The 15,001-nt window shown below is 46.5% G+C and overlaps 1 protein-coding gene across 3 annotated transcripts in view; it reads right to left on the bottom strand.

Annotated features, from left to right (window-relative positions):
• PPP4R3B (protein phosphatase 4 regulatory subunit 3B) overlaps window positions 1-15,001 on the bottom strand; it is an 820,721-nt gene that overhangs the window by 168,738 nt on the left and 636,982 nt on the right. For all 3 annotated transcript variants that reach the window (XM_069608059.1, XM_069608058.1, XM_069608060.1), the window contains exon 14: window positions 3,594-3,778. In XM_069608059.1, coding sequence (XP_069464160.1) covers window positions 3,594-3,778 — 185 coding nt within the window. The remainder of the gene's footprint in view (window positions 1-3,593; window positions 3,779-15,001) is intronic.

Below are 15,001 nucleotides of genomic sequence, written 5' to 3'. Positions count from 1 at the left end.
TGTAGTTAATTTGTTCATTGACCTTCGTGGGTGAGCAGAGAATGACCTTTGCAGCACACACGTGATGGAAGACGGTCAGACTGGGCTTGAACCAATGACCTGGCATTGATTGGCATGGGGCAAGCGGATCATGTATAGGCGCACACCAACCAGCCACGCAGGTTTTTACTGTATGTATTGCGTCACTATGACAATGTGTCTCCTTTTAAGCCTCTGCTTGTACCTTCTTTTTTGGCAGAATGTTTTAAGCAGCACAGTTCTTTGATGTTGCTCTCACCTGTGTGCAAGATTAAAACTGGTTATCCTTATAAAATAGACTGACATTTCTTCCCTAGCGTGTTGCATTCTCTCTGGTGTGAGCGTTCAGGGACTTGCCTTCAACGGGTAACACTAAACATCCGTTATTAGCGCCACGATGCCCCTTCGGGTGTGAAAGTGCGCTTTACAAATACACAGGTTAGGTTATGTTAACACTGTTGAATACTGCTTGTATTTCAAGGATTGAAAATAATTCATACAAAAATATGTCAGGAAAGGATCAAAAACAGAAAAATGAATAAGTTTCCATAGAAAACTATGGAGGGAAAGTTGCAAAAAGAACATCTTTCCTAACCCCTCCCTATTCCCCCTTGGCGAGAGGCAACAAACCCTTGGGACTCATCACACTCATCCACCTATGCCCTCCATTGTGGGCTGTGCCCTTACACCACTGTATTCCGATGCCTATTACCTTTACCCTCCCTCATGCACATTGACTTTATTCCTTTCCTCCTTGTACTCCCCTCTCCCCCCCCCCCATTTCTCTCGTAGTCTTCGGCCACAACTCAGTCAACTTCCATCTTACTCTACCATGCCCCTTCACCATCTCCCTCATCCCCAGCACCCCGCAAACCAGATGCTTCTGCTCACCCAGGTTCTTCAAACTCATCTATCCCCTTTGCCTTCTGCACAACACCTCATCCTTTCCACAAGCCTGTCACTTAATTGTCCTCTGGCAGGCACAGCCCCTCTACATCACTGACCACTTCGACTGATCACCCTACACTTTCACTTCTTGCTACCACAGAAAACTGCCCGCCCACCCCCCAGACTAACACTAGCAGCTCTCCACACCAACTGCTACCTCATCCGATATTCCCTACACTGTTGGGAAGGGCAGTGGAGTGTCCCACTGTCCGTCTCCGACAGCACCACATAAGTCACTATTAAACTTCACCTTTTATTACTGTTCTGGCTCTCCTTTGATCATCCCCTGGAACTCTACTCCTTGACATAAATCTTCTCAAGTTACTTCCCACAGGCATAACAATTGTCATGTTGGGGGGACTTTACCTTCCCAAGCTCTCCACAGATACCCGCCTTGAACGTCCATGCTATCTGGCCACTCTTTCTACTCCCTCCCATTGTGATGGGTACTCTTGACCTTGGATTTCTGTCTACATCACTCTCTTTCTCGCCCTATTAACTGCCCTTCTCCTGATCACTCCATTGTTCACTATAAAAAATTTTTTCCTCTACCTTCTAACTCCTCTTGACAACCCAAAAGGAATATCAAGGAGGATTTTTCGCCTTACGTAGATTATGTGAGGACCTCTAGCCATACTCTGTCCCCTAGTCATGCCTCTTCCATTGGCTATGCTTTTCTGACTTTCAATATGCACTTGTGACTCCCTTTGACCATCACTATCCTGGATGCATGATCGCACCTTCATGGTCCCAGCCCTGGATCACAACTATTGAAACCTAGCCCTTCAAAGAAAACGTGTTGTGACTTCCGATGCTGGCACAAACCCAGTCCCCCACACTACTTCTCAAACTACACAAATTACCTTTTTGTGCTCTCCCATGCAGTAGCCTCTACTAAATTCTACTTCACAAACCTAATCGCCTCTCTTTGCAATCACCCACCAAACATTCATCTACTCTCCTAGCTTTGCACTTAACACCCAAATACCTATTGCCTCCTCCGTCTTTGCTAATGACTTTGCTCTCTGCTTTTAATCTAAAATCTCAACTTTGTGCCACTCTCAGCCACCTTCTTCCTTCCCCACACAACTCCTATCCACCATCTCTCAGGAACCCCATCTACTCTTGACTACATGTCAGCTACCTGACCTACAAATTTATAAACCATCCTTTCAGCGCCAAACTACACTGCAAATCGATCAACCCATTTGCTCTTTAAACATTCAGACTTAGTCTTAGTCACTCAACCTCATCTGTAAACTCCTAAACCTCGTGCCGCTGGACTATTCAAGCATTCTTCAAATAGACAACTGTTCTACCCCTTTTGAAATAAACCTCTGCCAATCCAACCGCCCCAGTGAACAATCACCTGCTTTAACTCCCACCCTTATTATTCAAAGTTGCTTGTCAGAGTCCCCCTGCACTGAGACCCATAGGGAGTGATCAGTGAACCCTCCCCCACAATAGATGAGCTAAACAAGATACGTAAAGCAAAAAGGTGTTATTTATCTTCAAAAGTAGGGCCAGGATACACACAATAGCTAAATGAGGTATATGGAGAGAAAGCAGCAACAAGTAAATCTTTCCTAAAAGGATCACTCTTCTATGTATTACTCTCCATTTTACCCTTGTGCTCAGCAAACTACCAATGCTTATACCTACTCCTTGGCATTGCACTTTACTCCTTCCTACCTGTACGAAAAGTCCTCAACCTAGTTACTCATACTTTCTAATGACCCAAATCCCCCCTCACCTTCAACCTACCAACGCCATCCTGGACGGCTCTCCCTGAAAACTACTCAAGTTCCTTCTAGTCTAAAATCTATCAACCGTCATGCTATCCAGTACCTGGCTGACAATCTGTTGACTCCCCATCCTGATTCCTCCACTCTCAACCTCAATGTTCCAAGCAACAGACCCTCCCCACCTCAGCATGCACCTACCACTTCTGCCCTCCCAACTCACCCACCTCCATTCTGGCGAGCAGCTCATCAAAAAGTTAGTGCAACTCTGGTCTCAAAAACGGAGCTTAAACTTCACCTACCGGCCAAATAGAGAGTCCCCACCTGGCTCCCCCACCTCCGATCCTGGCCATATCTTACCCCACCACTCCCTTCAGTACTGCATAACAATGTAATTGTGTATTTGTACAGTATTCCCCTTTTCTTTGAGGCACTTGCTCCCCCGAGCACTAGGTTAATGTTATCTTCGTAAATGACTGGTTTTATTTCTGTTTTGGGCCAGGGCCATGTCCCACTTGGTTCACGCCCTCAAATTGGCTCACCAGGCGTGCTCATCTTTCTGCTACGTTACAGGCTACCCTTCCTGGAAATGCCTGCCATCTATAATTGTTCAGCTGAAATTCATAATAAAGAGGATGCTAAGACATAGGAATATGGAGACATGGTTTCGCAGGTGTTTTTTCTTTGCATCCATGCTCCAAATTCTGAAGGTTAGTTTCTGGTCCTCTTCACAGGCAGCAGGGTAGAGGGTTCCCTGCAGTTGAATAATAGGACAGAAGCTAACCAACACATCACTTCAATGGAAAACGTATTTCCTTCTGATCCCCAGTCTTCAAACACACAGAAGATTTCAAAGCAGCCCATTTTCATACATGTTTAGAATACCTTTCTTAGATTCCATAAATTTTTCATAACTGTCTGGAAAATCATCCTCAGATTTAGATTTCTCAACTGGTGGTACAACGGCGTCACCTTCTTCCTCTTCATCTTCATTGAACCACATATCCTCATCATCCTCCAAAGCTCTTGTATCTCTACGAAATCTGTTGCTACGCAATATAGATGGTACACTGTAAAATAAACCCAAAGTGAGTTTGAGAATACTGAATTTAAAAAGTAAATGACTGTTAGAGAACTGATTGGACACTATGTGGATTTAATTAGCCTAAGAAATGGTCAAATGTGTGGAATTAGTTTAAAACACAGACGGCAAAAATTATCTTTTTGAAATATCTCTAAATGTCGACAGTAGAATGGAACTCTGAAGTCTACCTGATCAATTACATGCCCGCTGGAGGTGCAGACAGGCAGCGACTATGGATGACAATACTAAGACAAACCAACCAACTGGGCAAATCAAAAGTAGTAAATTAATAAACAAGAGATGAAACGCAAAAGGGAAAAAGACCTAACCAATTTGACAATTCTCACAGGGCTGCAAAATAAAGCCATGCAGTAAGATGCACGATGGTGATGCCTACATCTATATGGCTTCCTTTTGCCCTAGGCTTTCATATGATTTACCTGGATTTCGGTGACACATCTTATCACAATATTCCAGATGCCGCTAATCAAAGCATACTCTGATGCATAGCAGGATTCAATTAGAGCCCAAAGAGAAGGTTGCCAACTAATCAGGAACGTGGGCTGAATATACCAATATAAGCCCATGTTAAATCCTGAGGCAATCACCTTTCCCCAGTCCATGTTCGACCGCCCCAAGTGCCCTTTTCCACTCCCACCCCACCGAACCACCTCTGAATCCTGCAAGGTCACACTCATCTGTTCCTCAGGCTCTGCTCCTGCCTTTTGCATCACAGGAATAGAAGACTGGTTCCAGCTGGAGCCATTCTTCCATTTCTAAGACTGTTTCTTATGCGACCTGCACGCGTGCACCCTCCCCCCCCACCGCCCGCATGTAGGTTTTCTTTTTTTTTTTATTTAAAACTGTTAGCACTTTGGGGCTAAGCCTAGGGTGGAGGGCAGCTGCATTGGCCGGCAACTGTCTGGAGCCCTGGCCCATTAAAAAGGCAGATACAGCCTGCCAAGGCTGGCATTAATGTTTAAAGAGCAATTTCACATTGTAGTGTACAGTGATATGCTTTGCCAATCTAAGTTAATGAACTGAAATACAATATGGACCAGCACAAACTCAGAATTGGCTACTACTATTTTTAGGGTATTCATTCAATATAGACCTAGCTTCGGGAAGCAACTGAAGGCTTTTCAATCATAAGGGGAAGAACATGGTGAGGGAAACAAGGGATTGAAGCCCACAGTATTTGTTGTACTGTGCAAGATTAGCAATTCTCTTCTCTTACTGACCATTAACTCACCCTGCTATCCTAACAGAGGCCCCAAACAATATAACAGAACACGCCATTTCCCTCCCAGTAACTGGAAAACTAGTATCAGTTGGACATGCCCTCACCATATTCTTGCCTAATCTGCACGCAGGTGACGTGCTCTGGCTTGCTGAATGCCAACAAAACACTAATGCATACAGCACACAAGTAGACAGCATGGCCTGCATAAGTGTACTAATCACAACCTTAGCTTTGACCACCCATAGGCTCACCTTTTTACTTGCATGAGCCAAAATGCAAATAGAAAAAGCAACAGGATGGGCAAACCTAATAAGTCTAAACACCAGATATTCACTGGTGGACGGTGGAGGAAATGACAGTTTGCCTTCCATTCTCAAACAGATGGTTAATGATGTTTTTTTAAAATAAATTGGCATTTTGCATGGATATCAAACAGTAACAATCCCCACACCTCATCCCAGCCGCCCCCTTACCCAACTTTTCCCCCATCTCTGCAGGCTTCTTCTTAAACATATTCAAATTTCCGTTGGTATACAGACCACAAGTCAGGATGTATAGCGGATAAGCATAAACGATGAGCCAAGAGCATATGTTAGCACCCTCCTGCTGTTCATCCCCATCTTTCCAAGGATCTCCCCCTTTTCCCAATCCCTCCCCAGAGAAGGTATTTCCCAGGCCAAATGTTCTGGGCTAGTTTGGACAGCCCTGGAAAATGTACCCCCCGTTTCTTTATATAAAACATGACTGTGGTGCTTTCTGTTAAGTATAGGACTGGTTTGTGGGCTAACAGTCCTGAAGGCTTGAAGTGCTTTGAGGAATGCTAGCCGTTCCAGAAGGTGGCTATGTTTCCTGGTCAGGGTCTGTGTCCACATCCCGTGAGCAGTGTGTAATGGAGGAAGTAAGGTCCCCACCCGGTCATTGACATGTCTGTTCTAAGAGTGGCTTTGATTGCTGGGGTGTTGAAAGGTGTTCCCTTTAACAGATTTATTCTGGACCACCATTAGATCTTCCGACATACCGCTTACTTGCAACCATCGTTTCACGAACCACTCTTGAATTGGACGCATGCACACTATGGCGTGTGGCATTAGGTAGATGTAGGAAGCCATCATTCCTAGCAGGCGCATTGCCTTTCGTACTGTCACTTGACGACCGGCATACTGAGGTGTTTGGAATAGCATGCTTTGGACCCTTTCTTCGGAGGGGAAGACCAAACCGTTTTCTTGATTAGTGCCCCTTAGAAACTGTTTTACTTGGCTGGGCACTAGAAAACTGCTTTCTGTTTACGGAGAAACCGAATTGGAACAACCGGTTGATTGTCTGTTGTGTGTTCTGTAGGCACCTTTGAGGTGCGTCTCTAGTAATTAGCCAGTTGTCCAAGTAAGGGTACACTGGAATGGACTGCCTTTGCAAGTGGGCAGCCACCACCACTGCTAGGACCTTTGTAAAAACCTTGGGTGTTGATGCAATGTCTGTTACGCTCACCTGGTATCCACAGGGACGCCACCCAGCCGGGTTACTCGCTGGTATGCTTCTCAGCTTTGCCCTGATGTGGTCTGCGGGGAAGGTTCTGCCTGAAAATACAGGAGGACTGTGTTCAAGACTGACCGACTGGGGTAAGTATCCTCCCTCCACCCCCGTATGCTTTCAGTCCCTCTGGCACCCTCTCCTCAGCTTGTGGTAGAATTAGGCGTGCTTTCCGTCCTGCCTTCTTTGCAGGGGCTTGTTGTCTTTCATGGGCGAGTACGGTCCAATTACTTCACTGACGCCGGCCCGTTTGATATTGTTCAGGTAGGTCTTATTGCTGTTCTTTTGTTTTGTTGCTATCCTGCATACCTTTCTTTGTTTAAAATGTCTCTTTTCTCTCCCTTAGGTATGCAGAGCTTCAGAGCGGCGAACTGGCTTGGTTGAGCACCGTTGGTAAATGATGGCGCATTAGGAGCGCTATGATGCGGTAAGCAAGCGCTATGCGCAGCAAAGTCTTGCTTTTTCTAACCTGCGTTTTCCTTCCTTGTAGGTTGCGGTGTTCTTCAGCGCGAGGGGAATGTCCGGAGTGGTGCCAGCCGAGAGGCGACCAGCCAGGTACGCCTTTTGAGCAGTTCGTAATTTGTAAATGTCTACTGCTTTCTTTAATGTTGCCTTTATCTTCCTCTTTCAGGTCGTTCTGTCCGGGAGGCGTGCAAATTCGAGGAAGCTGTTCCCAGTAGCTGTGAGTGTTTAAAGATGAAGCCTGCAGGTAAGATGCTGCAGCGAATGATGTTCCTTTTGTCTCCTGGCAGGTTCTGCTTCTCCGAGGTTCGAGGGAATAGCTGGACACGGTGAGCGTCACGTTGCAAGCTGCAAAGTAACGCAAAGCGTGTTGTCTTGCTCGGTGTGGTTTAAATAACCCCAACAAAATAGTCCAGGTAAAGTAGTCCCTAGGCTGCCACACCCAAAACACTAGACCTCCATGTTGGCTGACAACACAAAGTAGTTCCCAAGCACATTGTTTTTCATGGTGTATGAGCCTGGCCCCGTAGGCGCCAGGACTGGCCCCAGGAGGGTGTTTGAAGAGGATGCCAGGCTCTAGAGGCCCGAGTCCTGACTCCACCTGGCCAATGGGTTTGCAAGAGGGGGTTTTGGGCGAGGGTCGTGACAAAGCCAAATGGTAGCACTTTCAATTGGTAGTGCTTGTCTCCCAATTTGAATCTTAGTTTTTTGTAATGTTTGCTGGCAACATTGAAATATGAAAGTATGCATCTTTCATGTACAATGTTGCCATGTAATCCCCAGTTTTAGTAGTGGGATGACTTCCTGTAGCGTTGTCATCCTGAATTTTGAGGCTTGACATGTGTGTTTGCAGGGCGCAGGTCCAGCACTGGGGGCATGGTTAGTTCTTTCTTTGGAATAAGGAAGTATATTGAATAAATATCTTGATTTTCCTCCAGAAATGGAACCAGTTCTATTGCTCCTTTTTGAAGCTGTATCTCGATCTCTTCCTGTCGTATATGAAAATGTTCTGAGGACATTTCCTTGCATTAAGGGGATGGTGGTGCAGTGTTTTCAGGAACTCTATGGAGTATCCTTTGGCCACTGTCTAGCGTGCCCAGCGATCTGTAGTTATTCCCTCCCATTGCTGGGCAAAGATTTATGCCACCCACAACTGGGGAGGCATGGGAGGGAATGTGAAGCAGCCTGTGATTTGGCAGCAGGTGTTTGTGTGCCTCTAGAGGCTGCAACACTGCCTCTCCCTTTTACATGGCGTAACCCTCTCTGCTATGTTCCTGAACCAAATTGGTTAGATCCTTTGAAATCTTGTGCACAAAATGCCAGCGTGTATTTAATTCTCCTCTTTGTACAAAAGGCTTGTTTGAAATTTGACCCAGGGTCTTGATGGTTTTGTGTTCCTTTTTGGTAGTTTCCAGCGGTTCATCCACAGCCTTCTCAAAAAGGACAGCCTATTCAATAGGCATATTAATGCATGCTGTCTGCTTTTCCGGATTAAAACCGGAGTCCCGAAGCAATTAGTGTCTTGAGAAGTGTTCCTTATGTGTTAACTCTTCCAGAGCAGAGTGGGACGTTTTGGAGAAGATTTTGAGTGCTTGCTATTCTGGTCATATAGGCGCCAGAGGTAGTAATACGCGTGCCCATTGTGTAAAGCCATTTACATTCTTTATTAGGGGGGCGCTTCTGAGGTGGTGAGTGGAACGCCAGCTCTCTTCCTGGTAGCAGTGACCACAAGGGAATCTGGCTTCACATGCCTTATGATATAAAGAGGATCGGATGGTGAGATCTGTTCCACCTTTGGGTTCACTGCCCTAAAGGAGTGAAGTAGTCGAAACTCTCTTCTTGATGGATTGAAGAAAGGGACTGAATTTTTTTTCTCTCATTCATAATGTCTTCTACAAAATCAGTTCCCGCATGGGCCACTTCCTCAGTTTGTATGCCGAAATGGTGAGCTGCTCTTTTCAGCAGATCATTATATGGTCAGCTATGAGTGAGGCATGACCACTCTACTGTCGTGGCATCAGTTGAGTCGATCATAGTGACATCATGGTCATCTTGGTCTCTTAACTGATTATCGTCAGGATCCTGTTCAGGGTCATCCTGATCCACATACCAAATGTCCTGATCTGCCTGTTCAGATTGGATGTCTCCATGCTGAGAGCCTGGGATGCATCTCTAAACCTGATAGTAGGGATCACACAGTGGGCTACAAGGAGTGCTAGGGCCGAATAGGCGCCATAGGTTCACTGAACTGATCCATGGTCTATTGTCAGATAGGGAACTTGTGCATGAAATTGACAAAGGATGACACCTTATACATGGTTCCCTCAAAAATCTTGAGTTCATATTCCAGTTTTTGGTGTTTCCGTCAATGGGAACACTACATATGTTTTTTTTTTTTGCAGGGATGAAGAAAGGTGAATGGGCTTCTTCATAGTCCACAAGGGCATCAAGAATCTGTTTTTTATGATTACAAGGCGTCTTATGGTGCTTTTCTCCGCCTGATCTTTTCGAAAGGAGTTTGTGCAGGCCTATTGCCAGAATTTTTTTTTTTTTAAACAAACTTTATTTTCTATTTTCTTCTACAGAGCATAAGTTACACGCATGCCTAAGAAAACCAGTTTAGTATTTGAAGCATTCTGCATTCTTCTTACAGTCAGTGTTCATTTTTTCTTAAGTAGGTTCTTGAGTATAACAATTAAACAATTAATCCCCCCCCCTTTTCCATTATTCTCTTTTTAAACAGATTTATTTTCCCTTCGGCGATACCGTATTCCAAACCTAGTAAGTGCAACATGAAATTTCTTACAACATAGTCCTATTTACTCTTGTTGCTATATCGTATATTGTCCTGTATCTCCGGGGTTTTCCCCTTTTTTCATTTCATTTTGCCCCCCCTAGGTCTTCTCGGCCCCAAACCCCCCCACCGCCCCATGCCCATTCTTACTGGGTTCTTGAGTCCTTTGCTGTCTCCTTCTGGTTTTCTCGTCGTGCTGTCTGTCTCTCTCTTTCTCCCTCGGTTCTGGATTGTCAGGTGATCAATATATTGGAGGGACCGTGGTTTATAGAAATGGGCTTCCCTGTCTCCGACAAAGTCTCTAAAAGGGGACCATATGGACAAGTATCTCTGGTATGTCCCTGTTTTATGGCAGTTACCTTCTCCATTGCCATTACCCCCCATATTTTCACCCACCACCATGGTGTCGTCGGGCCCTCTAGCGTTTTCCATCGTTGTGCCAATGTCATTCGTGCTGCTGATAGTAAGTGTGTTATTAGGGTGGCCATGTGTCCCGATGCTGCGTTAATCCCTCTGCCTCCGCTCCCAGCAGGACCACCTTACGAGAGAGCGGCAAGTCCCTGCCAGTAATGTCTGATGTGTCCCAGTATCTCCTTCCAATAGAAAATTGCCTTGGGGCATGACCACCACATGTGGAATAGATCACCTCTCCCTCTACATTGTCTCTGGCAGTTTGGGGGATACTCTGGGTTTATTTTGTGTAATCTGGGGGGGGGACATATACCATCTGTAGCATAATTTATATGCTGCTTCTTTAATTGCTGTACATTTGGAGGGTCTATAGGCTCTTGTCCGTATCTGGTCCCACTCTCTTTCCGTTATCGACTCTCCTACATCTTTTTCCCAGTTCTCTTTATATATTAGGTTATCTGTTGGTTGTGCCCCATCAAGCAGTCTGTAGATTATTGATAACCCCCTCTTTGCTTCCTCCTCTTGCATTGTTAGTTCCAAGCCTGTTGGGGCTCTTGTTCCCGCCCTTTTCACTGAGGGGTGGGAGATCCAATGTCGTACTTGCATGAACCTTACGTTTTCCCCCAGTACGAATTTCTTTTTGCATTCTAAGAAAGGGATTGGGTTACCGCTTTGGTACATGTCCTGCAGTGTTAGGGTGTCTGCGCCCTTCCATCCCTCCCAAAATTTCTTCTTCAAGCCTGGGGAGAAGTCAATGTTATGTGCTAATGGGGATAATGGGCCCAGCCCTCGTTTGATCTTTTTCATTTGCATGGCTCTGTCCCAGTTACTCAGGGCTGTTTTAGTGGCTCCTAGTACTTTTCCTTCGGCTTTGCAGGCCTTGGGGTTCAGTGCCAGGAGCGCTGTTATCAGGATCTGTGTGGATGCTTGTTCTATGCCTCTCCATCCTTTGGTGTCGGCTGGTTTAGCCCACTGGAGTATGGGGGCCAAAGTGTGCTGCCATGATGTATCTGGCCAGATCTGGGACCCCCAGGCCTCCCAGGAGCGGGGGACGGGTCAATATGCATCTCTGTATTCTGGGTCTCTTTTTCGCCCATATGAAGCTATATACTGCGTTTTTAAGTTCTCCGATTAACTGTGGCGGGATCTCGGCGGGTATTGAACTAGTCATGTATAGTAGGTGGGGAGAAGGGTCGTTTTTACTGCTGCTATTCTGGCAAACCACGATCGTTCCTGGTTATCCCATCTCAGCAGGTCCGCTTTTAGTCGTTTCCTAAGAGGGGGGGGGTGTTTATCTTGTATAGGTCCTCGGATTTCTTTGCCAGGTGTACTCCCAAGTATTCTAGAGTGTTTTTCTCCCATTTCAGGGGGAGTCTCTGCTTCATGCTGTTTATTGTATTTGTGTCCTACGTTATGTTTAGTGCTTTCGATTTATTGTAGTTGATTGTAAACCCGGATATGGTGGCATATTCTTCCAGTGTCGCTACGGCTCTCGGTAATGTATTCGTAGTGTCTCCCATATAGAGCATCACATCATCGGCATATAATGCTATTTTCTGCGGGGTCTCCTTGATTTGCACTCCTTTTATATCGGGGTCTTCCCTGTATCGTGCTGCTAGTGGTTGCATAGCCATTGCAAATATTAGTGGGGGTAGTGGGCAGCCCTGGCGCGTACCTCTCCATATAGCCATTTGTTTTGAGTTGCGGCCATTTATCCAGAATGATGTAGATGGGCATTGAAAGTTTGCCAGGATCATCTTGCTGGACTGTGTACCGCACCCGAATTTCTCCAGGACCATCTGCAGGTATTCGCAGTCCAAGCTATCGAAAGCACGTGTAGCGTCGAGGGCCGCTAACATGAATTTCTGATTTGTGCGTCTCCCCCATTCAATTACATCTATGGCTCTTCTGACGTTATCTTGGGTGTGTCTTCCCCCGAGAAACCCTGCTTGATCCTTGTGGATGATGTCTGGGAGGACCTGCAATGGCCTATTTTTCTGAGGAACTTTCCCAATGCCCGTCTGTTTCTCTGGTTGACTGCCGTAGGGGGCAGAGTTTTGTCGAGGCCAGGGACCATTACAAAGTTGAAATCCCCTCCTGTGATTATCTGGCCTTCGCACCAGCTCCCTAATTTCAGTAGGAGATCTGTGATGCATCGATCTTGTCTGTTAGGTGCGTATATCGCCAGGATTGTGTAGGTCTTCCCCGTAATCTTTCCCTTGATTCCCAGGATTCTCCCTTCTGTATCGCAATCATTTGTTGCTTTCGGAAGTTCAATTCTTTAGCCAGCAGTATTGCGACCTCTTGATTTCGAGCCGCTGGAGGCGAAGAATTGTTGTGGAAAGGCCTTGTTGGACATCCTTTTTTCATCCGCTTTCAAGAGATGGGTTTCTTGCAGGATCGCTACCGTTGCATCTTCTCAAGCCTGTTGAGAATCACTCAGCGTTTTCCGGGGGAGTTCAGCCCCTGTACTTTAGTGAGACGGTCAATGTATCTGCCATTGTTGTATGGGATATTTTTGTTGCTTCCGTCTTAGTGTGTCTTTGGGGAATTATCTCCCCCTTCTGCTTTGTTGATTGTCGTTTCTTCCATTTTTGGGTGGTGGGCCTTTTCTTCCAGACCCGGATCCCCTCTTTATGCATCTCAATCGCTGTTTGGCCAAATTTCCCTCCTCCCCACTCCCTCTCCCCTCCAATGGGGTGTTCCGTGCAGGGGATTTGAGTTTCCCCTCCCAACCCACACCCGTTGTGGGTTGTCCCCCCCCATTCTTCTCTATGTCGGAATGTATCTTTTCCCGGTTTGGTTCCAATATACGCCTTTTTTTCCTTTCCTCCATGCTTGTTTTGGCTATTTTGAGGTGGTCCACCTGCTGTGGTCAGGTGTTGCCTCAGTTTTTCTTCCAGTCGCTTCTTTATTTAGTGTCTTCTTCAGGGTGTCTCGCTCATGATATTTTAAAGGGCCTGCTAGTTTCTTTTCTCTGTTAGTCCTTTTCTTTTCGGATGACCATTCCCATTGGTTGTTTTGGCTGCTAGGTGTGCTATATTGTGGGTTAGTTTCGGTTTGGCTTTGTTCTCCCTCAATTTGTAGTACTGAGAGGACTTCCACGCATGTACTGATCCTACCTTGTTTCCCTTTCCAGGATAAGGCTAGTCCAAAGGGGAATGTCCATCTATATGCGATTTGTTTGGCTTGTAGAGCTTTTGTGATCGGTTGCATAAGCTTCCTCTTATGTAGGGTGACTGAAGCTAGGTCTTGGTACAGTTGGATCCACCCTCCATTGAGTGTTAGTTCTTTGTGGGTACGTGCGGCTCTCAAGATGTCTTCCTTCAGACTATAAGAGGCCATGGCGGTGAGAACATCTCTAGGTCTCACTCCTGGCTGGTTCCTTTTGGGGCCTACTCAGTGAATGCTATCACATTCGAATCTCTCGGGGGGGGGGGGGGGGGTCAGGGGGGATGAGTCGTTCAGGATGCTGCTGAAGCAGTGCTGCATGGTGTCTCGTAGGTCTTTATCCTGGATCGTTTCTAGGAGGCCCTTGACCCGGATGTTGGATCTTCGTGAGCGATTTTCCAAATCTTCGGTTTGGATCTCAAGATTATTTGTGGCCCTGGCAACTTGGTCTAGTAAGCCATTGTATTGCTTTGCCTCCTGTGCCATATGAGAGAGACCATTTTCAAGTGCATCTACTCTGCCTCCGAGTTAGTCCATTTCTTGTCAAACCACTTTCAGTGATGTCAGCTCTTCTTTCATCGTTTCTAGTTGGGTCGGGAGCGTGTTCGTTATCCTGGTTTCGATGCCCTTTAGACAGTCAAGTAGCTCTTCCTTATTTATGGCCACGTCGTCCTGGGGCGTGGAGTTGTTGGGCGTCGTTAGTTCTCCCTGATTCGGGGGGGGGGGGGGCACTCCGTTGTGATGTGTTCCAGCAGCTTTCTAGCAGACTGATTTTTCGTCAGTGTTTTGGTTCTCGGGTGGGTGGTTTTCCCTTTGTGCCCAGGCATCAGGTTCTCTCACCGTTGAGACTCTGTGTGGGCCTCCTGACACTTGTTTGCGTGGGTTTCTGTTGAGGGTGGTTCCATCCGATTGGGTTTCCCAGCGGTATTCTATGTGGTTGGGTATTATGGGATTTTTATTGCCCAGTGTTGTTGGTCTGTTTGGGTGCCCCCTGGTGTGTCAGTGGTCGGCTGGTCTGGGATTAGGTCTGGAGTAGGTTCCCTTGTGTGACCACTCAGGTCACCACTTGGCGTTTACTGACCCCCTGCTTCAGGTTGTTTTCGTGGTTCTGCTCCAGGGCATGTCTGGGCCTAGTATTACTCTGTTCCCAGGGCTCTCCTGTTTTTTGTAGAGCTCCCAGTTATGTAGTTGTGATGCGGTCATGCTCCACTATATTGGGGAGAGTTCCCTTTTTGGCTTGTTTGCCCACAACTCTCTGGATAGCCTCACAATGCACACCGCCTCTGGGTACTTAAGTCCTGTAGGTGCCGATGCAGGATTACAAACTCCCAGATGCCACCTATCCTTCAAATGTCTCTGCAATTAGGCAGGGGGAGGGAGGCACGAAGGTATGTCCCGACAGATTTGGAGGATATAGATAGGTTGGCCCCGCAGTGCGTGGTGCGGCGTGAGTTTGCTGCCTCTAGGTCCCTTAAGCAGATGCTATGCTCAGTGAGGATCTGGTTCAGAGTAATAAGGGGGAGAGTGGACGTGTAGCTCGAGATCTGCAGCCAGGGATGTCGTTTAAAAGCCACACAGCATTTGTGAATGAGCAGTGTTAT

This window comes from Ambystoma mexicanum, chromosome 4q, assembly GCF_040938575.1.
Source record: "Ambystoma mexicanum isolate Mex_15411 chromosome 4q, UKY_AmexF1_1, whole genome shotgun sequence".
NCBI lineage: Eukaryota > Metazoa > Chordata > Amphibia > Caudata > Ambystomatidae > Ambystoma > Ambystoma mexicanum.
The sequence above is the reverse complement of the archived record's forward strand: the minus strand, read 5'-3'. Positions and strand labels throughout refer to the sequence as shown.